Source organism: Copidosoma floridanum, unplaced genomic scaffold, assembly GCF_036245765.1.
Source record: "Copidosoma floridanum isolate Cflo_tuat_1 unplaced genomic scaffold, Cflo_Japanese_pri ptg000026l, whole genome shotgun sequence".
Lineage (NCBI taxonomy): Eukaryota > Metazoa > Arthropoda > Insecta > Hymenoptera > Encyrtidae > Copidosoma > Copidosoma floridanum.
In genome coordinates, this window is record NW_028321903.1 from 4,661,560 (window position 1) to 4,687,708 (window position 26,149).

Here is a 26,149-nt window from a genome sequence, read left to right on the forward strand (position 1 = left end):
ACATGGAAATAATATATAATAAACTATCTTCTCACAGGGGAGTTGAAAGGCTCCCACTAACTAGATCAACAAGCTGTTCATCACAAAAAATTTTTATTTTTTATTTTATTTGTTAATTGAATCATTAGTTTGTACATTTATCGTTTCTTCAGCTCAGTCTGAGAATCGTATTATCTACGATATGAAAAACTCATTTTTTGCCAGAAATCACTTGTATCAGAACCAATGAATGTACACGTACAGACAAAGCTTACAGTGAAGTGAAATATAGGGATTAAATTGATATTGCAAAACAGAAGAAACATGAAAGCTTTAGGCTAAAAAATAAAACGTATTTTTTATTTTAGTTTTAGGTTAAATATTGAACAACTCAAGATTTAATACTTCCTACCTAGCTTTTGGATTTTTTTAATTTGTAACTGATGTAACTCACGCTTTCCATTTACTTCGTATTCAATTTTGATTTAACTGAGCCTTTCTTGGTAAGGTTTACTGTTTGTTTCAAAAATTTTTTTTTAATGATGTCTTAATCTAGAAAAATATTTCAATTATATGTATAAGTTATGATGAAAGTAAAATTTGGAGTTAAGACTTACTTAGAACATCTTTCAAAATTTGAACTGGTACATGTGTTTTGTCTGTCAGGTGCGATGTTTTCTATTTTTCGTCTTTTTTTCTTACTTAATGTTTTTGTAGAAAACATGTAATTAGGTACTGTGCAACCAGATTTCCGCATCACTGAAGCAATGCTAAAAAATTTTTAACTTATTGAGTCAGAAATTCGTACTTTTGTTTTGTTTTGTAATAATGATCATTTATAAAAATACATCATATAAAAAAGAACTGCACAGTTCATACCAAGTTGTGCCACTTTAGACGAAGATAATAAAAATCTAGATAAATTCTCATTATGCTTTCCTCTAACTTATTTTTGTAATATTAAATTTGTTTTGCACTTTTACTTCACATGCTAAAAATATTTTATAGTAAAAAAAAGAGCAGAATATTAACGTATAGAATGTACCCTTTACGAAATCAGATCAGCAGGCTTAGAGCCCTTATTTTAACACACCAGACAAGAAACATTAGGTTACACTCTCAGATTGTTCTGTAAATATCTATGAACTAGCAGAACCATCTTGGCATCGCCTGAGATTTTCTGAATGGAGCATCTTAGTGTATTATAAAACGTTTCCAGTTTTTAAATTTTGCATCTATTATTGGCACTTCTCGGATAAAAAAAATTCCAACTAAAATTAGATTTAACACACCAAAACGCACAGTTCCTAAAAAGCCTAGGATTTAAGATAATCGTTGGCTAAAATTCATCTGCATATTTTCCTGCTACTTAAAAATGGAAGACATTCTAAACATTCAGTCAAGTGTGGCATTTGACGAGTTAATTGCACACGATGGAATTCATGATTATTAACGATACATTTCATTGGCATTTAATAATAGTAATGAAATTCGTATTTCGATTCAACATGAGGATTTATGTCTGTTACCTTCGCACAGTGCTCTACATGTCTGTGAAAGGCTCACATTGGCCAATGATGCTGTAGTTAAACGAACTGCATTAGTTAATAATGCTATTTGTCATTTGTTTGAAGAAATACGCTACGAACTCAACGGCATTGAAATACATAAGTGCAAAAATGTTGGCACAACAACATTGATGAAGGGTTGGGTGTCACACTATCACACTCAAAATTCAATGCTAGAAAATGCGGGCTGGTTAGATATTGCAGAGACAAGCAAACTGATAAATGATGCAGGTTATTTTGACGTTTCTATGATACTTGGCTTTTCTGAAGACTATCGTAAAGTTGTTGTAAGCGCAAAGCATGAATTGATTTTTACAAGATCGAGAAATAACTAAAATGCAATTATTTAAACAGCTGCTGATGATGATGCTTCCAAGGATTTTAAAATTTCATTGATCCGTATAGAATGGCTCATGCCTTATGTTAATGCGTCAGACAGGCGAAAAATTCACCTGCTTAATGTCATTGCAAAACAAATCGTAAGAGTCAAAAAGCAATAAATGCTAGCCACTTTGATCATAGTGGTATAAGTAATGTTAGATTATTCCTTAACTCACAGTATTATTTCTACGGCAATCTCGATCTCAATACTGATAGTAATCAGTTTGCGTTACTCTACAGTACGTATACAAATTTTCAAAATTCATACTATGGTAAAGAAATAGAACCCATGGTTGGTAAAAAAGATTTTATTACACACATGCCCCTCATAATTAGTAACTACTCAAAACAAAATGAAGCTTTGAAAAGCGCGCTAGTCGATGTGCATTTTGAATTCGGAGTCAAAAGCTAATTTCCCGCAAGAAGCAGCTGCGTATTGTCTAATTTTACACGATCGTATAGTTGAAAATAATTCTGTGAGTGGAGAAGTGAAAAAACTTGTCTGGGGATTAAAATACTTTGGCATCAGCCATTCAAGTTAGTCTTTATCATGATGGAGTACGTCGTAGATATGCAGGGCTTTAAGAAGCCTGGTAATGATTATGTGTTAAAAGAGTTGGCAATTCTTTCGCTTAATGAAAATTTGTTTTTTCTTTAAGTCGCCATTTTCTTGGCGTAAATTAACTGATAAATACAAACGATTGAATTTATAGCTTGAGCTCAACTATCATAGACTAGATTGACAATCAGGTGATATAAACTACACAGAAATTGGCAACGTGCTTCGAGAGAATCTTACACATGCTTCAAATATTTTTGTGATCGGTGAGATAAAGAAAAAATGGCTCAAGCGATTTAACTTTCAAGTTACTGATATGGTGGACTATCCACCATTTGAGTTACCAGTTTTGGCAAGCGCATGCTCACATCATACTGGTTCGTATAAATTCATGTGTGCAATTCACAATATTAAGATAATGAAAAAATTACATTTTCAAGTAGAATGGGAAGATGTCACTAGCTTTAATGAAAAGAAGTTATAAATAGTGGTTGCTTAACATATTTACGTCAGTTTTTCGCAATGTGGAAAAGTGGTAAGAGTCACAGCAAAGAGGAGACGAAGCCCATCGTCAACGGCAAAGACGAGAAGGAGAAAAATAAATCGTTGTTCTCATTTTTTTTTTTAAATCACAACTGATAGATACTCATCGAATAAAAAATCTTTTTCTAAAATTAAAGGTTATAAAAGAGTGTAGTAGTTTTAGCATCATAGATTTCATCATAGAAATTCAATGTTTTAGTGGTGCGGATGAAAATTACAGACCGAAAGAAGTTACAGTAGTATCTTTACAAAGGAACATTTTTGGGCATTGGATGATCAAACCACCTTGCGCTTGCATTGAACTATCGCACAAAGTGAAATTATACAATAATCATCAGACGATGGAAGTGCATGGTATTGAGTGGTATGATGGTGACATTACAATGAATGATTTAAAATATTATCTTACTACTCTTGCTGAAAATCGTGAAAGAATTCATGTGTGTGGTAATGGCGAAGCCAGGTAAGTTAGTTCACTCTTAGCACGTGAAGTTTATGATTTGTCAACAATTTGTCTTTCCTTGGAAGCAATTGAAGATAACTCTTCACCCTTTTACCTTACAAATGTACAACAGCATTTCGAAAACAAACAGCGATTTTGTGCATTACATAAAGCATACTAACTGAAATAATGGTTTATCAAGATTTTATCTTCAAAAACCATAGTGATGAGTGTTATAGTGCATACAAATATTATAAATACAAAAAAATTCAGACTAGTTTATCAGTAAAGATGTCGTCAATTGTGCAGCATATTGTTAAAAATAATCTACTAAATTTTTACTTGTGCATGTTGAAGTAAAGTTATAGTTAATAAATGTTGTAAACGAACACATTATATTCTTATTCAAATTACCTTTGCGCAACCTTCCCTTATTACTTGCTTACAAGAATTAGAAATTATTTTTTAAAAATTAATTGATAAATTGAAATAAAAAAAAATTAAAAGTTTGACTCTCCAACAGATCAATACGATTAACCATTTTATACCAATAAGACAGTTCACCAACTAAGCTATTGAAAACTTGCATATTATAGACCACGGGTGAGATCTACATTTCACAACAACGGCATGTACATATGCAAATTTTTTGAACGTTAAGCTATGTTGCTATCTGTATAATAATTCAAGATTGTAAATATACTTATCTATCCTCATATGAGAGCTTGTATGCTTATGCATGGTGCATGCCTACGCTAGCGCATGTACGCGTGTGCTTGTACAAGAGTAACGTATAAGCATGGATGTTATTCCGTAGGAGTGTGCAACTGTGCAGGTGTATACGCAAGCGTGTGCATGAGAGGTCGAACATATATGCATACATACACATACATAGAGCACTTGAAACCTTGTCTTACAGCAGGAGGAAAAAAGAGTGAGCACTCTGCGGAGCAAAGTAAGAGCCTAAGGTAAGAGCGAGAAGAGAGAGCTTAGCACGCAGTGTCCCCATCCACAAATCTCGGAGCGAGAGAGAAAAAAGAACTTGTTCATGTTGTTTCCCCCTCCACGATGCCCTGAAACCCTCGTTTAACAGCACGAGCTGTCACACTATCACTTTCCCCCCACCACCAAGGTCAAAAGCACTCGTACAACAGTATGAGCTCCCCATCCCCCCTACCACCCTAGGGGGGTTGATTCCAAAACCAGCTTAGCCTATCTACTGCGCATTATGCACTTGAGTAAATCAACGGTTTTAGGATTTTGATCTTGAGAAAATATATAACGGAAGTAGATTCTTGTACTTTACTTTACATAACTTAACAAGGAAAGTAAATCAGCATATAAAATATCATACTAGACTTTGTGGCTAAAATATTATTGGAATTATTTCATACACGATCAAACCGAACCTAACGCTTCTTTACACTCTTTCTTATACCTTTTAATCAGTTTTATTACTTTTGTTACTCTAAACTCGCTTGTTACATATTTACTTAGAGTATGTTTTAATTCCATTCTATCCTCATACCAACTTATACATAACTCATACCTATTTATAGTATGCTGCAAAGTGCTTAGTTCTCTTGTACAATGTATACATTATTTTTCTTTCGCCTTTATATGTTTAAAAATTAGCACATTTTATTTTCGCAATAACACCAATATCGCCATCCTTTCTTCATTTAGTCAGGTACTTCAGAACTACTTTGGTCATGGTCTTCGCATATTGATAAGTAATTTAATACCTGGTCCTCTATCTCTTTGATTCTTTAAATAATATCTGGTACAATATATTTTTCTGAATTTAAACCTAAATTAACAGCCAACGTACATAAACCTACATCATTATAGAAAATTTTTCCTTTCCACACAATATCAATCCTTTTCATCCAGTCTCTCTTTCTCTCTATGATTAACCCCAAGTGGTCTACTTTCATTAAAGTCTTGTACCTTTTATTCGTATCTTTATGCTCTGACTCGCCATGCGTTAGACAATTTCTCAATGCAGGACTTTTCATAAACTATGTACCTCAGTGTACAAAAATCTAGCTTTAGAACTCACCTAAAATTATCAAGCTGTACATTTTCCAATACCTTCCTCTCCTCATATCCCACTATTTCTGCCCCACATGACATAACACTTTTAATCACATAGTTAAACAGCATCTTGCTTCTGTTAAAATCATTTTTACATTTGTTTTCTTCTTATCTCCATACTCTATTTACCACCACAATCCCGTTTTTTTAAGTTCCATCATATGATCTTTCCACTTAGCTTCCCTGTTCAAAGTACAGCCCAAATATTTGAAAGATTTCACTTCCTCAATTTTCTCCCTTTCATACAACTATTTTTCTTTTCCACTATTTTGATCTGTATTAAAAAATAACATTTCGGTCTATTCCACACTTACAACTAACCTTTTTCTCTTTAAAAATCTTTTCAACACTCCCTACATATCTAACATATCTTATCTATATAACGCCAGCAGGACTAGATCGTCCGCATATGACAACAACTCAACTCTTTTCCCGTCCATAACCATCCCACCGACATTTTCATTTATTTATCTATTCATTTATTCACCACAACATACATAGATATAATAATAAATTTACAGTTTTTCAAGATGTTTTCCTTTAACTAATCTATAATGGTATGTTAATATAAAATTAAAACTAAATACATTTCAGTAAGGAGGCATTGAGTATGCCTGTATGTTGGAGTAGTGATCTTCAAACTATGTAATAAAGAAAAACTTATCTCCAAAAAACAGGAAGGAAGTTAAAAGAAAGGTAATGCAGTTATTTTTTTTTACAAACAAAATTTACAAAACAAAACAGTACAATCAATGGTTTTTAAATTTAGTTATCTTGATTATGATATTATTTATAATCTTTCACACTAGTCTTTCAGAATTTTTTGTCTCTCTTCCCTATAATATTCTCCAAAATTTTCAGTTCGTGCGGCAGTTTATTAAATAATGTGATAGCTTTGTACTTGTAACGGCATTTTCCACTGTTTCCATTTCTCTTTTCATATATTTTTTCTAAAACGGCTGTATAAATACAAAATAAAATCGAACTTTAAATATACCCCTGTCTCAGGCCCTTCGAGCTCTAAAAATTTTTCTGCGAATTCATAATCTATTTTAATTGTAATAATCGTTTTTTCGTATTAATTCCTTCAATCTTTCAATCAAATACTTGCTTATAACTTTCTCTGCCAGCACTTCCCATAGCTTATTTCCCTTTATTGCATTAAACGCTGCAATAAAATCTACGAAACCAGTGACAGCGTTCTCTTTCTTCACTTTTGCTATTTGCACTACAACATCCACCTTTCAGTCGTTAGATAGACTTGTGGCCCAAATCTTTTTAAAAAAAACACCAATTTTTTAAATAGTCTTAGATCACGGTTTTTCCAGACTTCGTTAAAAATATCGTTGAAGTAATCTACCTTCCTTAAAGATTTGATTGCCATGAATACTTTCCCCTCCGTTAAGCTTCCCTTTACCTCTAATTCTACCTGCCTTGTCACTCCAAAAGTCTTCATGCCACTTCTCTCTATAAGATCCCTAAAGTATTTTTTTCATGTAACCAATGGGATGTTATTCTCAGTTCTATGTTTTTTCTTACTAGTGCCCAAAAATTTCCAAACATTACTTTGCTGCTCCCATTTCTATAAGATTTGTCGCCTTATCATCAGGAAGCTTCCTCCATGCTCTTCTTTCTTTCAAACACTCATCCTTCTCTGTCTGGCTGTTCCTGTATTTATAGTACGTCACCTTTACGTTCCCTTTCTTTCTTCTGCACGAATTATCCCACCACTTTCTTTCGTCTTAAGTCTATTTCTTATATTTGATATTCTTTTTTATAACAGCTTCATCAACAATTTTTTTCATTCAATTCCATACAGTCTATACTGTATACTTTTTCATTACCTTGAATTCTTCACATAATTCTTCCCCTTTCTGTTGAAACTTAATTGTATCCTCTTCTGACCATGAACAGACCTTTTTTCTCCCATCGAATCTACATTCGATCCTTTGAGTTTCTTCAACATTGTAAACCTTGAGGCAAAGGAAAAAAGGGATTTGCGCCCATCCCCCCTTTGATATCCAATTTCTTTACCTAGTCTAACGCATAACAGTTAACTTACACATAATCAATAACTTAGTTTCTTCTTGTTTCTATATAAGTTTATTCTCCCTCCTTGCCCCCTTTTATACCATCTATTTTAGATGTAACACTTCCTACTTTCTACTATTGCTATGAATTGTCTACCCACATTTCCAATGACTATATCTTTGCTTTTTTCCCTCTTAATTCGCCCGACTTCCTTTCCACAAAAGTACCCAAATTACCAGTTCTAACGTTAAAATCACCTCCAAATACTAACTTTGTCTCTTCTACAAAGTCATAGTTCTCAATAAATTCTAAGATCTTGCTTAAACTACCGAAATTGTGCACTGACTATACATTTACAGTATCATTATTTATTAAAAAAACTACTAAAAACAACATTTTTTACAAAAAATATCTGAAAACTATTTACCTATTTCAATCAATCTTTTTTTATACGTAGTGGAGAGCCACCTTTGACTCTATCTTCTTTATTTTCTCCATCTGCATCAATTGACTTCCATACAAAAATCTTAGACAGTTTATGTTCCAAGCTTAACCATTTGATTATTTTTCAACCACGTTTCACAGAGACTGATAAAATCAAAACTTTTAATAAAATTTCAAAAATCCATATTTTTATTTAATATTACCGCGCAATTCCAAAAAATAAAATTTTCATGTTTATTTTTCGTGACAATATCTCTTTTACACACAGTAATTGTACTATTTTTAACTTCCTTCTGACGCTCATCTTTCATCAACCTTCTTCAGGGGCCCAATCGAAAAAGCTGTTCTATATCTTCAGTACCCTTTGTTTGCTTCTGATTGTCTATCTTTTGCTGCTTTGCTCCGTGTTCTCTTTTCTTATTTGGTCTCACTTTCAGACCAGCCGTCTTGTTCTTATGCTCTACACTCTTAATTATCATTTCTGCAGCTCACTTGCCTAACCACTTGTACCACCTGCCATCAAGCCAGAAACCACCCTAGCTACTTCTTATTTGACAACTTAGCTCTTTCTTACTTTTCACCCATTTAACCAAATTGTTCCTCCTCTTCCTATCCTCATAGATAAGATCGCATTCTATAAAAAATTTTGAGCCACTCAGCTTATGTATATTTTTCCAGACTAAGTCTTTATCCTCTTTTTTACTAAACCATACTATGAACACACTTCCACTTTTTCTTACCTGCTCCACATTCAACTTTACGTTTAGTTTTTCCTTAAAAAACTTATTTATTTAAATACGCCACTCACCGTACAAAGACAAAATCTCTGAAGATTGAATTTGCTTGTCTCGTGATCTCATCCTGCCACCTGACTAACCTTTTTACCGCTCCTAATTCAAAATCTGAGAAGCAGCTCATGCGTGTTCATGTATACTAGTAATAGAAAAATAATTTCAATACACTGAAAATAAGATAATGTGGTTAATAAGTAATGAATAACCGAATATAATTAACTTTGTTAGAATCATTTATTTACTGTTCTACAGGATTTATAACAAACGATGTATACACTATTTTCTTTTATCCAGCTGATCAAAATTATTTTGGATGATTCTTTTGTAGGTAGTAACTCGTGGTTGAGTGTTCATATTTTCCCTAGTAGGAATGTCAAACCGTCTTATCCTCTAGTTTAAATTGTTTTGAGGAGCATCGTTTGATCAATACCAGCCTTAGAAATTTTTGTTTTTATAGCTGATTTTCTGTTCATTAAATCTGTTATGGAGTTCTTATTCTCTTTGATTTTTTATAATCTAGCTTTTGTATTTTATGTAAAATCAATACTTTTTGTATTTTTCACAATTTCTGATGTGTCAACACAAATCTTATTAATAAGTTTTTGTACAACTAAAACATCATTTAACGCATTATATGCGTTCATAATATCACTTTTATCTAAAAAGTCATTGGCTAAATCGACAGATTCCAGTCCAGCACAAGTGTAGGTATATAACAGCAGAATAGACAAGCTGCGGCGTTGTCAGTTTTATAGTGGCAGGGCCGTTAACTTTACACACGGTACCTCGGAAAAACTAATACATTTTTTAATATCGATTTCCCTAATGATTTTTCCACGTATTATTGCTATTTCGTTGACACATGCGTATAATCAACATGATTATAAAAAAATAATACAAAGAATCATTTGTATGACAAGTACCCCATAGATACGATACCAAACGCCTCAGCTTCCTTAATGGAAGCAAATCTGATATTAAATTTAGATAAGAATTGAAGAAAAGATTCACAATGCATAAATTTTATTGACAAACTGTTATGCATTAGTTTAGGTTCAAGACCTGATAGAAGTTGTATTGAAAGTTAATCATTTTAGAAGTTTTCAAAATCGTCATGGTCAAACATATTTCAAATATGTGATGAGAATTTTGAAATTTGTATACTTCATAAGAGATTAAAAACTAATTTCTAAGAAAAGTTATATAATAAATATATTATTTTATCTCGTATAAATCAGGTGATTATTTTAACAAAACCTACATCTAGTTATGTAATGATCCTGCAATAATGTATAGACTCTTTAGTGCCACAAGTATTTCTTACTTTTAGCTACACAGATATTGCTTTGAAGACGTCTGAATTTTTTCCTACTAATACACTAACATAACTGACTTATAACACTGACTCCTAGCAATGACTCAGGCTACTATAATTTACAATATTAAAAACGTTGTTGTTTCCGTAAGACACAATTCTTTCATGCTGGCGAATTTAGTATACGATTACGGTAATGGCGGAGAGCAAGAGATATGCTCATAGTCTATATGCTCCAGGGTGATCTCCGATTCCAAAAGACTTCTTTGCTCTCTCTGGAAACATGCGCCTCAGCCTCAAACGCTATTTTTGCTGACTTGCCATCCGTTCAAAATACCATGGTTTATAAATCGAATTATTCTTATAAAAGTACACTTTTTCAACAAAAAATTAAAACTAGTAAGGTAGGTGAAACAATGGACATTATAATTAAATCGTGTGAATGCTGCACAAAAATACGCAAAATTAAATAATTAAATAGTCACACAAAATTGCATTTATTTCTACTTTTAATACGCTGTCTGCAATTTGCATCACATATTGGGGTATATCCTTTGAATAACCTAACTTATTTGTAATATTTAAAATCACACTGTAAAGAACTGTATGCTCTTGATTTCGTATTGAAATCAGGAGGTCCTGCCTCAACACAAATTGCAAAATGATTGTAAATTTTCCGTTTAAGTACTGCCTTAATGAAGCAGATTGTTTGAAATAATACTTCCGTATATTTTTCCTCTGCAAGAAGCGACACTGAAAAAATAATCTCTTATTCTTCTCTCTCACTCTCACTTTCTCGTATTTTGATCATTCAAGATTGAAGATGTTTATCATCTTCTGGACGAGTTAAGGGTTCCAGGTACTGTTATTGCAATATAATGGGAGCTATCTTTCGGTGCTGTTGTGAAAATTTTTTGCTAACTTACCATTTGTTGACATTTATCTGTTATAATATGCATACAATAGCTAGTAGGCATTACTGTCACTAGTACTGTTAATAGTCTAAAGAAGGTCAGCTACACTGTAGTGCATAATTTTAATACCGTTATACAGGCTAGCTAATCAATATGGTTCTTCTTGTAATAGTGTCTATATCTTCAGAATGAAATTTATTTGTTATTGTTTATTCCTGTCACCGCGTACTGAATTTGAAGTTTACTTATACTATAGATCTACTTATCATTCTACTTACATTTTATCTCTGTTATCACTTTATTCGTGTGTGATTTTTAAGTATTGTGTACTTTTCATGCTTACTTCGTCAGATGTCAGATCTTTTTAAAGTTTGGCAAAAGGATTTTTTTGTAATGATAGTTTGAATATTAGTATTTAGTAAATAATGTGACGGATTAAGACTACACTGCATCATGTATACATCTTAGCTTAAGTCTCTTAAGCAGAACTAATATATCAAACTTAAATGAGTGAAAATTAGCAATTGTATCCTAAGTATTCCAGAGCCATCTTCCACGCTGGTAAGCGCTGCATGTCTTGTCAGCGAGTTTTTCACAAGCGTTGCTTTTTAGATGATCTGGCAAACAAGTCTGCAGATAATTGCTGAGTTAAAACATTTTATGATAGTTTGCGTCATGCAAAAGACGTTTTCCCGCGTGTCAGTTCGCAGCCTAAGACGTGATCACAAGCCCGTGTGATTGATTTAGTAAGATGCATTAAAGTTGGCCAGGGCATGGCTAGTGATTCTGCTTTTGGTGCTGACGCAGGATATGTATGTATGAGCTCAAAGAATAATAGTCATGTGGTCCCGAATTCGGGTGTTGGAGGGACGGTCTTAATTGATGAGCCTGCTACATGACCCAATGGACTGCCTATTGGAGGGGAGAACTTTACTACTTCTGAACAGTTTTAAGCCCTATTTAGCTTGACTATTACCGGAAGTATTATCCGCAAATGCAGACAAGATTTGAGAATTGAAAGCTGAAAATGAACGCTTGAAGACAGAATTAGATCACACTAAGGATGTACAGCATAGTGTAGCTTCTTCATGTCAATTTAAAGTTACCAGTGTGCCTAGTCTCCAAAATTTAAATTATAGTGATTTTATAGAAAAAATGTTAATTATATTACAGCTGCAAGGGCTTTTCAGGGATGTTTTGAGTATTGATCCAGTACAATGCGACGTAAGGATGGTGAGGAGAAAAACCGAGAAAGCTCGCAAGTACAGAGTAAAATTAGTAGAAGTAATACCATTATTATTACTTTAAAGGCAGCCATCTTCCTAAACCATATTTTAAAAGCAAAAAACAGTTTTGGAGTACTTAAATTTTCTGCAATTTATCCTGACTTTATAGGAATTAATGTGATACAATTATATGAGCTACTTCCTCGAGCAACTCACGAGCTCTTATTTAACACCAAAAAGAAAGCCAAAAATTTGTCAGAGCATTTTTTTAGAGTACGATTTCGAGTCATTAATGTGACTAGAGGCCCCTGGACATTTCTTATATTTTAATTTTAAAGAAAACGGGCTCCTTATATGACATTTAAATGTAAGTTTGCTGCGTGAACATATTCAAGATATTCGGTATCTTCAACACTTTGATATAGATTTATTAGCATTAACTTCTTTATTAAATATACCGAATTATAAGTTAGCTAGAAATGGCAAAAGCGTAAGATCTGTGAGAGGTGGGCGAGAGTTCGTCCAGAATGGAGGTGTTGCCTTCTACCTACGTGAGAGTATATCACAACGGGTCATAGCATCTCTTCAGATCACTAGGTTAAATGAGACTGAGTATTTGTTGTTGGATGTTAGGGTTAGAGAGAACTAGCAAGCATTAGTTGCCTCGGTGTATCATCGAACGAAGGGGGAAGTACTAATGGAGTTTTTTTGCTGCATTCCAAAGAATATCAACTCATTTTTCGAATGTTATAATTACTGTAGATTTAAGTTCTGATTTATTGAATACTAAATATTACTTGTCACATTTACGCCAGGTTATATTAGAAAATCCTTCGTACCTCCTGCCTTTTGGTGCGACGCGACGCATCACCGGGACATTCTCATACGTGGCTTGATATTATATTGTATTATCAACCTCTGAGGAATGAGATGTGATGTCGCACTCGTCTGATGCTCCATATGTTAAAAGACAGGATTATCAGATGGTTGATTTGAAAATCGTCTATTAGGAAGCACTATGAACATGGGCGTAGGCCTGCCCCGTGGTTTACTAAATCGTTGCGAGAACTTTGCGAATCACGTGACCGGATGTTTGCTGTAGCTAGGGGAACTAATGACTTGGATCGACTGATTTCGTTTAGATAGATGAATTCTGCTTTTAAAAAGGATACAGGTGCAGCAAGTAATTTGGCAGCAGGCCGTAATCCTACTATTTCTTTACTTTTTTAGATTGAGTTATTGTTGTCGTTATTATTATTATTCAGTTCTACCATAGTGCAATGTATTCTACAAAGTTTTATTGCATTGTACAGTATTTTGTTTCATCTTATTTTATTTACTTAGTTACTTTTGGTATAAAAATTATAATTATTTTGAAGTTGTTTGTTAAATCTGCCTAATCTATTTATCGGGTCAACTGTTAAGGGATTATTGTGTATTAGTAGTTGTGTATATTTATACTAATCATAGGAATTACTGCTAGAACTGTATATTATAATCGTATATTTATAGGTGTAAAAATTTCATGTACACTCATACTTTTTTTGCCATCCTGATCATCAATACTTGGCATAAATAAATTTTGATTTGAATCGAAAAAATCTCTCTCTCTCTCTTTTTAATTTATGAGAGCAACTTGAGATTACCGAAATAAAGACAAGATTTCAGTTTTCATCCCATATATGTCTAGACCAAAAATTTGTTTGCTTTTCTCCCGAATGATTAACGAACATTTTTTAAGACAGCACTGTATGTTAGTTGAAAGTTTGTTTTTGTGTGTAAGCGTGAAAGTATGTATGGGTATGTATGTGTGTATGCACGCATGTTCAGACGTTTTCCACCGGAATCTTTTGAAAGCGTAAAACGGCCAACTCAAGAAATTAGGATATGACCGTTAATTTACAATATTTAAGTAAAAATAGTAGAAGAAAACTTGCATAATTGGACTCATCTTACATGGTTGGTGATGTTACTCCTCAGTTTTAAGTTGACCACCAACAACCTCAGACACATTTTACTTTTTTTATCCATGTCTATGTCATGGATCGGTGAAATTGTCCTACACAACTAAAAATTATTGTCCTTAAAGAAAAAAAAGGCCTTATCGAGCGAAGCTCCAGAAAAAAGTTCATTTTAAGTACGTAAAAATAGATTTTGTTTAATCAGAATTTTAGACTCTGTTGAAGCGATTTTATATTTTATTTAGATATGAGCAAAACCCTGATGAAAAGGCTGCGGTTGTTAAGAGACTTAAAAGAAAGATACGAGATTGACTGTAGTGATATTTCACATATACCAACTCCAAACCTTATATCGTGTGAAAAGGCTAAATATATCATTTGGGACTATGTACACATTAGTCATTTAAAAAAAAGGTTTGAAAAAAGGTACAAAATAATACAGCAAAGAGATATTTACAAGATTAAAAGCGTATCATATCGTCACAACTCAAATACAAATAAGATGAAGGACTTGAACAACAAAGAGATCGATGGATTTTTTTACACTGACAAGTTGACTCTAGTCGGTAGAGAGAGTATAAGAAGGAACGGTTTAGAAAAAAAGAACGAGTTATTACAACGAAAAGTCGTGGTATAAACTCAGAAGCTCAGGCACAGTGTGTACGTTATCCCGATAAGTTAACCTCATGGGTGTAAGTAAGTAAACTTGAAAATATTTAAAACGGATAACACGGAAAAATTATTTTTCTTACTATCTAGCAATAGCTGCCTGATATTCAATCGCATCTCACGCTCGATTGTGTACTAAAAAACCTAACGGTACTATTACCGATACAATCGACGATAAACGCGCGGGCTAAGTCTTTTGTCCCAGCCAAACTTGCCAGCTTTCAAATCTCTTTGATAATTTTTTTTTTTTTTTTTTTTTTTTTTGTGTACGTTATACATAAAGTGTCATGATACCTTTATGTAATTATGTAAGCTTATGTATAGCATTTTAATACTAAGACATAATTTTTAAAAATACTATGTACAAGACAAGGTAAGTAAAATTATAAAACAAAATATTCGTCACTTATTAAGGAAATCAAAACATTAATATTTAGTGAGTTAAGCGTCGAGTAATGATGATTAAAGTATTATTTAATATTTAAAAATTACCAAACGATACGTCTTGATCATTGTTAATGTAATTCACTATTACATTATCATGGTCGGTAAGTAACACTGTTTAATACATTAATCTGTCCCGAATTGCACGAACTTTTTTTTGATTGGTGTATTATTAATAACTTACTTCGCTACAAGTATTTATTCTTGGAAATACGTCTCGTCGAAAAAAAATGGATTGCCATAAAAGCTCATGCTGCAATTTCTCAATATTTTTCTGTACGTACCCTAAAAACACTCGACAAAAAATAGTAAAAAAATTCGTGTTGATTTCAGATAGCGTAATTAATAAAATCTATGAATTTTTAGTTGTTTAGTAAATAAACAACTTTTTTTTCGCTCAGAGTATGTTTATTACAGCACGCTCTCTCTGTAGTTTCTCCGGGCTTGAGACCGGCACACTTACTGTGGCAATATTGCGCGCGCGGTAATTTATTTACATTCACGTTCGAAAATAAAAAAAAAAATAAAATAAAAAATGAAGAAAACAAGGTCTAGGCAACAAAATTAGGAGAATCATTTAACATAAGTTGCAGAGTTAATTTGATGTCAAGGTAGCAACGTTAGAATGAAAACCATTATTCTTTTCGTAAATATTTTAAAACTGGAATTGAAGTTAGTTAACAAAAAAGTAATTTAAAAAAAGGTCACAAACGTGGTACTGCCGCTTCCTGCTAAAAGAACAAAAAAGTATTATTATTGGTATTATTACAGTTTGTAGCGAAGAAAGTTATTAATGATACAGCAATCAAAAAAAAGTTCGTGCGATTCGGGACAGATTAATGTATCAAACAGTGTTGCTTACCGACCATGATAATGTAATAGTGAATTACATTAACAATGATCAAGACGTATCGTTTGGTAATTTTTAAATATTAAATAATACTTTAATCATCATTACTCGACGCTTAACTCACTAAATATTAATGTTTTGATTTCCTTAATAAGTGACGAATATTTTGTTTTATAATTTTACTTACCTTGTCTTGTACATAGTATTTTTAAAAATTATGTCTTAGTATTAAAACGCTATACATGAGCTTACATAATTGCATAAACGTATCATGACACTTTATGTATAACGTACACAAAAAAAAAAAAAAAGACTTAGCCCGCGCGTCTATCGTCGATTGTACTCTTACTTGACAAGATTTCATATTTAAGTTGTGAGAAGTGGGCAGGGCTTAGGTTAAAGGTCTGGGTAGGGGGGCTCTCCCGCTCCAGCTTGCTCTATAGAGAGAGGGTGATTGCGTACTGCGCATGCGGCGAACTCCCGAAAATCTGGGAGCCTTGGATGTGACGTTGACGGTTACACTATACTTTCAACACAACAGTTAGACAATTTATCAATTACGACGTATTTACATACAATATTACGACAACCAAGTAGAGGGGGGGTGAAGGTGTGTGTAATTTTTCTAGTGGTTCAACTATTCAGAGAGATCGAGAGAAGTTAGAATATGGTTAGGTAAAATAATTCGTAGAATTTACTCATACCTTAAATCAGGTATGAAATTCATTGGTAAATAAGCTGTTCGTACGGGTCTCAATACATTAAAGAACATGACGAACAACGGTCTCAGTTTTAATCATGCCTTAACGTATTAAAGAGTCAAACGATAAGCTGAAAAAAAGCAGTGGATAATCTTTTTAAAACAATCAAAGGATCGGGTAACGAGTCAATAGTGCCACAGCGCTGATAATGGTCTAAAAATGCAGATCAAGTAACAACGCGTGTACTCATCGGAAAAAACACTAACCTATGATAAAACTTATGGTTTAAAAACAGCTTAACCAACAATGAAATCTATCAGAACTTACGGTGCATATAAATACACAGCCCCTTGAGATCAAATGGTAGAACAACTATCTAGTGGATAGAAGGTTGTGTGTTCGATCCACAACTGGGGAAGATTTTTTTTTATTTTTGCAAATAGTTTGAAATGTCTTCAAACGTATAATTTTTGACTTTTTAAAATTGAATCTTGAAAAATTATTTGTCATCATAGAAGGATGTAGATGGACCAAAAGTGCTTTAAATAGTGTCTCTATCTATTTATGAGCCAATTAATTTGATGATAAATGTGTACCACATGCTTGTAATACTAGTAATAAAGTCACAACTAACTTTTAACATAAAAATTACTTCTGCTCATGCATGATCGGAATTTTTGTAGGTAGTAAGGTGTTTCATATAAGATATTTACACTGCGATGTGTTAAATTGAGATAAAATGCTAATATGTGAAGTACAAGTACAAGTTTGGTTTGTAAAGAGTAAAAATACGTTTTCTCTAAGAGATTACTTGGACAATATTAAATTTAAAATCAGTATTAAAGAAGTGGTACATATCATGTGAAGAGCTGAGATAATACCCAGAGTATTACTTGCTTACACTAATACTCTAACTAAAACGACAGCTCAGTATCTGATCACACGAGTGGAAGTTAAATCATTTACGCTCTTTAGTATAGATAATATGATTCTCCGATAACTGCTAAAAAAACAAACAATAATTAATAGGTTCGCTGATGACAGGACGTTTAATGAGAACTTTGAATTTTTTTTTTTAATTATCTGAAATTTTAATTTAATATAAATGGTATCTTATCCGCTACGGATAAGGGATGATTCTAAATTGTTTATCAATTCTTTTCAAATGCTATTTTCCAGCATGGGTTAGTATTTTTTTAACAAAACCGTTGGAGTTAATTGATACAACTATAAGAAACGATATTTTTTAACCACACTGAAAAGTTGGAAGGGTTGGATAAGGCACACATAAGCGAATTCCAATGCTGAGTGCGGACCATTATAATAGTCGATAGTCGAGTTTAGTAAATAAAAACGGCCATATACAAGGACTATGCTGTAGACGCACAACGATTTTATGACATAATTCGGATATTATTGCCAAAAGAAGTGGCTGTGGCATCTTTTATAAAACTCATGATTCATAATTAGATTGTACCGTCAGTCAACACGTATGTGTATAGAATCCACTGCGTGCTGGTTCAAGGATAAATTTTTAATCAGACTTATACTTAAGGTAGTAGCTGACCCAAAGTCACACATGCGCAACAGACCTCATATGGACAGAAAAATCTTTCGAGCGTGTACGTACTTATGTCTCGTTCTGCTTCTATGTAGATATAGCAGCTCTGCTAAAACTACCTGCATTGAGTGAAAATTTCAATTTTGAGGTGAAGATTATTCAAAAAAACCATACCGCCGAGAATATTAATTTCCAAGTATTTGATGCATTATATTATTCTGCGTAATCCGTTAGTTTTTTGTAAAGATATGTAGTTTTTTGTCTGAATAATTTGTGTTTACGTTGTTCTTGAAATGACTTTTTCTATGACACGCTTGCTAAAATATAAACTTTGGAAGGCAATACAACGCTTTGGCACCACTGGGTCTTTTGAAATTTTAACAGTCGATGAAAAATAGATTTAAGAATATATGTTAAAAGTTTTAAGTAATTTTATCACTTTTATATCTTATCAACTACTACTTTAATCACTTGGGCGTAGTCACGAAAAACGCGTACAAAATTTACACTCATAATGAAAGTAAAGTCAGTATTTTGTGATCCACACTAGAATATTGCACTATCAATGTTGGAGAATAAGAGGTAACTTCGTTTCCCATACTTGAAATAGCATGTTTTGCAACATTGTTAGTACGGTGCTTACGAGATATAAAAGAGAATATTTAATAAATACGTTTGTACACTAAGTTCATTAATAAAATTAAAACTTATCTCTTTAGTGAATAACTTTGTTAAGTGACGCATCAAGTGTTTTTCGGTATTAGATCACAATGAATAATTATGTTAGCTATGAAAGAGATAGAGATGTGGTCAACCTTTTAACTGAGAAATCTCGCCATAGAAGGACTATATGGAGGGCATTTTTTTAATGCATACCAGCTAGTACTCTGTTGTACGGCTGGAGTTTGTAGGGTGATGGTGTCCCTGCTCTGGCTGCCAGTCTTGGTTCAGTATGATGTGGAAGAATCTCACACACACTTCCACAATATCCTGTCATCCAATTTACCATTATTGTGGGAATTTCTGTAGTGGCTAAGGGCAGAAAATATGCCGTGTATGCCGTACGGTGCAACCCGTGAGTGGACAAAGGGAGATCCTGGGCAGTAAGGCGATACCTAGGCTACGTGCTGAAGTAAACTGAGCTGTCTTCAGCTCCTGATGACTGCAAGACGGGAGGCTGGATTTCTAACCTAGTCCGGTAATCGATGAGCATCGGGGGAGGTACGGCACAGAGGGAAAAAAGCACTTTTTTTGGTCAACAATCTGCCGACACAATAGTTTTCGACGTAATTCTTCCATTGTTTATTATAAACTCTTTAGATAACAAGCTTCAGTGTGTCACTGCCACTTTTTCTCAAGAGTCTAAACCCTAACATTAAAAAATCAGGAAATACAGAAAAAACAGATTAAAAATAAAATTTCTGCGAAAATTAGTTTTCAGGGTTTTTACGGTCTCTCATGAATTTATTGTTTGCTTACACAATTTTAAAATGGCAGATACAAAATGGCAGCCCAAAACTAAAAATTCTGATTTATTTTTTGTTTTTTCGTGCAAATTACTACAAACGATCTTTTTTGTCGCTAATTATAAACTTATTTCTTTTATTATGTAACAAGCTTTAGTGTGTCACTGCCATTTTTCCTCAAAAGTCAAAACCATAACCTCAAAAATCGGGAAACACAGAAGAAACAGATCAAACAAAAAAAGATGTTACAAAAATGAGTTTCTAGGGGCTTTTTAGGTCTCTGATCAAAAATTATTTATTTGAAATTATTATACATTGAACTCTTTCCATTCAAATTGCGCTATGTATATTTTTTATAGAAACGTTGCGCCTATGTTCCTGAATCTATTTTTTATCGACTGTTAAAATTTCAAAAGACCCAGTGGTGCCAAAGCGTTGTATTGCCTTTTAAAGTTTATATTTTAGCAAGCGTGTCATAGAAAAAGTCATTTCAAGAACAACGTAAACACAGATTATTCAGACAAAAAACTACGTATCTTTACAAAAAACTAACAGATTACGCAGAATAATATAATGCATCAAATACTTGGAAATTAATATTCTCGGTGGTATGATTTTTTTGAATAATTTTCATCTCAAAATTGAAATTTTCACTCAATGCAGGTAGTTTTAGCAGAGATGCTATATCTACATAGAAGCAGAACGAGACATAAGTACGTACACGCTCGAAAGATTTTTCTGTCCATATGAGGTCTGTTGCGTATGTGTGACTTTGGGTCAGCTACTACCTTAAGTATAAGTCTGATTAAAAATTTATCCTTGAACCAGCACGCAGTAGATTCTATACATACGTGTTGACTGACGGTACAATCTAATTATGAATCATGAGTTTTATAAAAGATGCCACAGCCACTACTTTTGGCAATAATATCCGAATTATTCTTGGTTGAGGCAAGAATCTCGAAAGAGTGGAGGTAAACTAGCGCGGCAGGGCGTGCTATATCTCAGGGTTACGCACCCAGTCCGGCACCACCTTCCAGAAACGTGTTGGGGGCCGTATCGGCTGTCTTTGTACATGGAGGGATCTAAATGGGTCAGTGTGGTCACGAATATTCTTTCAGGTACAGACATGGCGCTTTCCACTACAACCACGAGAAGAAGTAATGAAGTGTTGCTGGAAAAAGTGGATGCCTCTGATTCAGATATAATAATTAAGAGGTTGTTAAAGTGAAGGTCAAAAATTCAGTATTGGAAATGATTATTTTTAAATAGTATGTTGCAACTTTGTTGGCAGGATGGTGTAAGCGGGCAAAAGAAAGTTTAATAAAACTCAAGAGTGACGTCAGCTAAAATTGCTGGCTCTAGTTTTGATTTCCATGGAATCTTTCACGCAAAATTACGTTCGGCTTCGTGCCATTTATCTGCTTGGACTATCTTGATAACAGAACTCAGTGTTAGTCTAGCGCTCAGGCTGTACGGACGATTTTAGTCACAACTCCTGCAGCGAATATTTGCATCGTTCACGATCCATCATTTTAACATTCTATATTCCCTTTTGACCACTGCGCCTATCATTATTGTTCACTTTGCAATCAATACGATTAATTTCCAAATTTACCAGTCGAGCAGATAATTATCGTATACGAGCAGTGCAACCATTATTTTTGTTAAAACATATTTTGTTGTATTACATGTTAATTTGTTTTGAGATTTGATAGCTTTCGTTTCTTCCTCATTAATAAAAAAACAAAAGTTCATTTACTATATCCCTTAAAGTTACAAAGCAAAACGGATCAAGAGCAGCATTCAGATTCAGCGGAATTTCAACCACAATCGCGCAGTGCGCCATCGACTCATCGAGTTGGTGCGAAGAGAAAAATAAACAGAGGTCTCACAGAGGTCTCACAGAGCTAGAATTCTTCTTTTTTTATGAATAACATCATCCATATTTTTTATTTAAGGCACAACAAATACAAGCAATGATTTGTTTGTAATAAAGCTGCTGGATTGACGAGAAATTTAGATATTCTCGACGAATCTCGTTCATATGAAGCCTCCAAATAATAATTAAGAGATCCCATAATGCCGACTCTCACTTCCCGTTTGACCAGAAAGATTTGGGATGTAGATCCAACAGTGACCAAGTAGGTCGTTAAGATCTAAGTGAGGAGCTGCTTCACTGAACAGGAGGTGCCTAATATGGTCGTGCGCCTGTCAACAGGCACCGTCAGGGAAAATCAGGTGAAATATGTTGAAGCCCTTGCGTTAGCAGTGGCGCCGGCGGTTCTTGACATATAGAGTCACCTAAAGCTCGGCTAAATTAACTGCAGAATGCGGCCAAAATAGTGGGTTGACCACTGCTTCAGATGCCTGGGTTTTTACCAAAAAGCTAAGCTATGTGGAAGATCCGATAGGACTGGGGTGTGTTGGAAGTGTGGCCAAAAGGGTTATGTAGCACGGAGCTGCTCACAAAAAGAAATGAGCTGCTTCTTGTGCGAAAGCATGGCCCTGAAGCCGAACGTCCACAACGTCGCCGAAGCGGCCGGAAGTAAAGCTCTAGAGGCGTTTACAGCTGCAGGGACGAGTAAAGCAAGAAGACGTTAGTTTTGCAGGTAAATTTTGATAGGACCAAGCTAGCACATGACTTGCTAGACCAGTTCGTTTCAGTCCACAGCATGTACATGCTCTTCATTAACGAGCCGTCCTACGCAGTGTCAGGGCATGGTTGGTACAGCGACAAGACTAGGCATGCGTCCATTCTGATCCACAGCGACAAGTTCTCAATCACTGACTCAGGGGGCGGACAGGGGTTCATATAGATCAGGTGTGTCTGAGTGACCTACGTAAGTTGCTACATATCCTCCAATATTGCGATTGGTGTCTTTATAGAGCGGCTTGTCAGATTAGAGGATGCTGTTCACGTGTTCGGAGAGTGTGGCAATGTAGTTGTGGTTGGCGGCTTCAACTCCAAGGCCATATCTTGGGAGAACTTGAGAACTAATTCCAGAGGACAGGCGGTCTTGGAGATTGCCGTAAGACTGGATCTTATTGTCTTAAACCGGACAAATCGTCTGGCACGATAGCTTTATTCACCCGCTGATCCGGCTTGAATGTCTAAAGATGATAGGGGTCATTCACTTTTACCTTTTAATGAGATCTTCTCAATTTACGATCGGCAGTTATTTCTCAGGTCCCGGAGTCATATTAGCTTGTGTATCTTAAAGTACTCAATTACCGCTAATTATCTGCAATATATTCTGCCACGCTATAATTCATGATGGTCGCATCTTAAGAGCATTGTACGCTGATGACATCGCTCTAAGCTCTTCAACCAGAACCATCTCAAACTGGACAAAGTTGAGTAACAAGCACCTAACGAGCCTAATTGGATAGTACAACTATTGACATCTTCTCATGAACAAAGAGAAATCTGCGGCAGAATTTGTCTCCAAATGCAATCAGACTCATCCTCCAATTCTAGTCAACTCTCAAACAATTAGGTGGAGTTCTTTTTCAAGTATCCCAGCGCGACCGGAAATTTACTTGAAATAAGCACATCCAGACCACTTAGTACAAGGCAAGGGTGGCCTTTGTCTCTTTACAACCGCTTTTTAGCAACCAAAGAATCTCAACCATACCAAACTATGAGCCTTCTCGACTATTGTCTACAGTACCTGCACTTAAGCTATACCAATTTGGGAGAATCCAGTCAACTTAACCACAATAAAGGTACTTTTATAAAATTATTAAGATCTTTTCTTGTTATCTTTTGGTTTATTAGAAACAAACAAATCCTAAAAAATATTTTCATCATTTCTTCTGCTTACACAGCAACAATCAAGACTACAAACCTTTGCAAGTCCATGGTATCACACAATAATCCTTTGATTTCTAGTAGGCTACACTCCAAAATTCTATGATTAGATGAAAAGCCTCCATAACTTACTAGCCATTGAGGTCAGTAACTTGTCCAACACACTCCTATAGTATCACTAGCCAGTAAACATTCCAACCTCTCGTCAAATACGTTAATAACTATAATCGAGTCTTGCACTAATTTGCGGTAGCACCAAGCAAGTTCCGCTCACAAACTCTGCTTTTTGGCTACGATATTTGCAGTTCAGTAATCTTCTCTTTCTCTTTACTTCTCTAACTTGCTTTTCTTTTGAGGATTATATAGCTCTTTGGCTGGCCTTTCATGTGGTGATATGTTTTTAACCAGTAAGAATCTGACACTACATTTTTATCCGGGAGGTATCTATGGAAAATTTTGATACACTACAAAAAAGGCCACTTAACTGAAAAACAAAGGACATTGTTAATCTGACAAAATGAGTTCCTACCTAAAGAAAGAAGGATATAAAATACTTTTATCCATTTACTAACCACTTTCTCTAGGATAATCGTATTCCTGCGTCCACTTTAGACATTTTTCCGGCATGACGCGCATCCAAAGATTGTCTCGAACGTCTTACTCTTTAGGTGGCGTTATTTGTCAAATTTCGTTTTACCTGGAACTATACTACTCTTAGGTACAAGAGAAAGAAAAAGGGTATTTACACTAACCACTTCGCAGATCTATGAGATAAGAGAACTTGACTAGTGGATTACAAAGCCAGCTATGTTGATACATACAGGCCTGATAGCGCATTTGAATTATATGAGCAGGGTTAGATATTAGCTTTTATAAGAAATCTCCCCTGCCCGAACGATAGCTGCTGGCTTTTCTCGACATAAAACGGCTGCTAGCTGCTGGAAACCACTCCTATCACATAACAAGCAGGCTAACCCAAACAACGCTAAGAACAGCAAATTTTAACATTTATTTTACTTAAAATAATTCAGTTCTACACCACTACTTAATATAATAGATTACTCTACACTCTGTCTTTTCTTACCCACCAAAACAGCTACTTCTTATAACTGAAAGCTATCTCTACTTAACCACAAGCGACTAATGCATTCAACCCTGGTAACAGCAAAATTTAATCGCTTATTTTTTTTCAATGATTGAGTTTCACATCTCAATTCGCCTAGCTCAACCCATCTAAGCACTTATTTCTAACCCCCTATTACAAAAAAACTATCTTTACCAAACCACAAGCAGTCTAACCGACCTGAACCCGGAAATAGTAAGTTTATTAGATTGTTTTTTGAAAGAAAAAAATAAAATTTTACACCACCAAATGATAAATCTAGCTAATTATCCACTCCCTTTAACGTCACTAACTCCTGAACACAATACACTCCAAAAAGAAAGCCGATTAACAGACGTAACTATGATAAAAACGATCTTAACAAACTTTTTTTTAATCAATTAAATTCTACATTAGCCTTACCGTACTCCAACTAGCCCATAATGTTCGTACTATAAGCGGGCACACTTATCACGCTTGTATTTGAGATGCCTTAGGTCAGAACTAGTCTTACGAACTGGTCTGTAGCACATTGTATAGAAAAACGTGTTTTTATAGCTCTACGCGTGGGTAAGTATTTAAATCTCAATGGACCAAATTGGTACATCGTATAATGATTCATCGCAGCTATAAAATAAAGTGTCATAGTTTAACTAATTATGGAATTCTAATCAACTTAACGGGGTAGTAATTAATAGTCATGCTTAAAAAAAAAAATTTTAATGAAGGACTCATTTATCCTTTATTAACTAACACAGGGTTCTTTGAAAATTATACTTATGAATAAAATTTTTAAGTCATCTGTCATAGCATAAACGCCAGGTGGCGCCGATGAGTGAGAGAAATTGTCCCTCACTGAAATTGCCAGAATGTACAGAACCTTAAAAAAAAAATTCTTTAGTTCTTTAGTCATTAAAAAAGAAAATGATTAAGAGTTAATTGACCTAATGAGTCAGCAACTTAAACACTATGCTGGTGTAGGGTAACAAATTTTTTTTGGTGTTGTCTTTATCCTGTGATACATGACAACATCAAACAAAATTAATTACTATGTACTGGTATAATGACCACTTAAATCACTGATTCATTTGGTCAACTTACTGTTAATAATTTGAAAAAAAAACTGATTTCATAAATTTTCCCATAAAGCTCCGTGTATTATGGCCATCTCAGTAAGGGACAATTTCTCTCGCTCAGTGATACTACCTGAATTTATAGGTTTTGTTTATAGAATTCATTGCTGCACTTTTTAGGTGGAATATGTATGTGATCCTGAACAAGTTTATCT

At 34.2% G+C, this 26,149-nt stretch overlaps 1 protein-coding gene across 1 annotated transcript in view; it reads right to left on the bottom strand.

Annotated features, from left to right (window-relative positions):
• Positions 1 to 342: 342 nt before the first annotated feature.
• The window catches only part of ais (DExD-box helicase 52), a 104,440-nt gene continuing 78,633 nt past the window's right edge, over positions 343 to 26,149 (bottom strand). Inside the window, exons 11-12 of the mRNA XM_014356028.2 lie at positions 597 to 749; positions 343 to 531 (exon numbers count right to left, since the gene is read on the bottom strand). Of these exons, the coding sequence (XP_014211514.2) occupies positions 516 to 531; positions 597 to 749 (169 nt within the window). The 3' untranslated portion in view covers positions 343 to 515. The remainder of the gene's footprint in view (positions 532 to 596; positions 750 to 26,149) is intronic.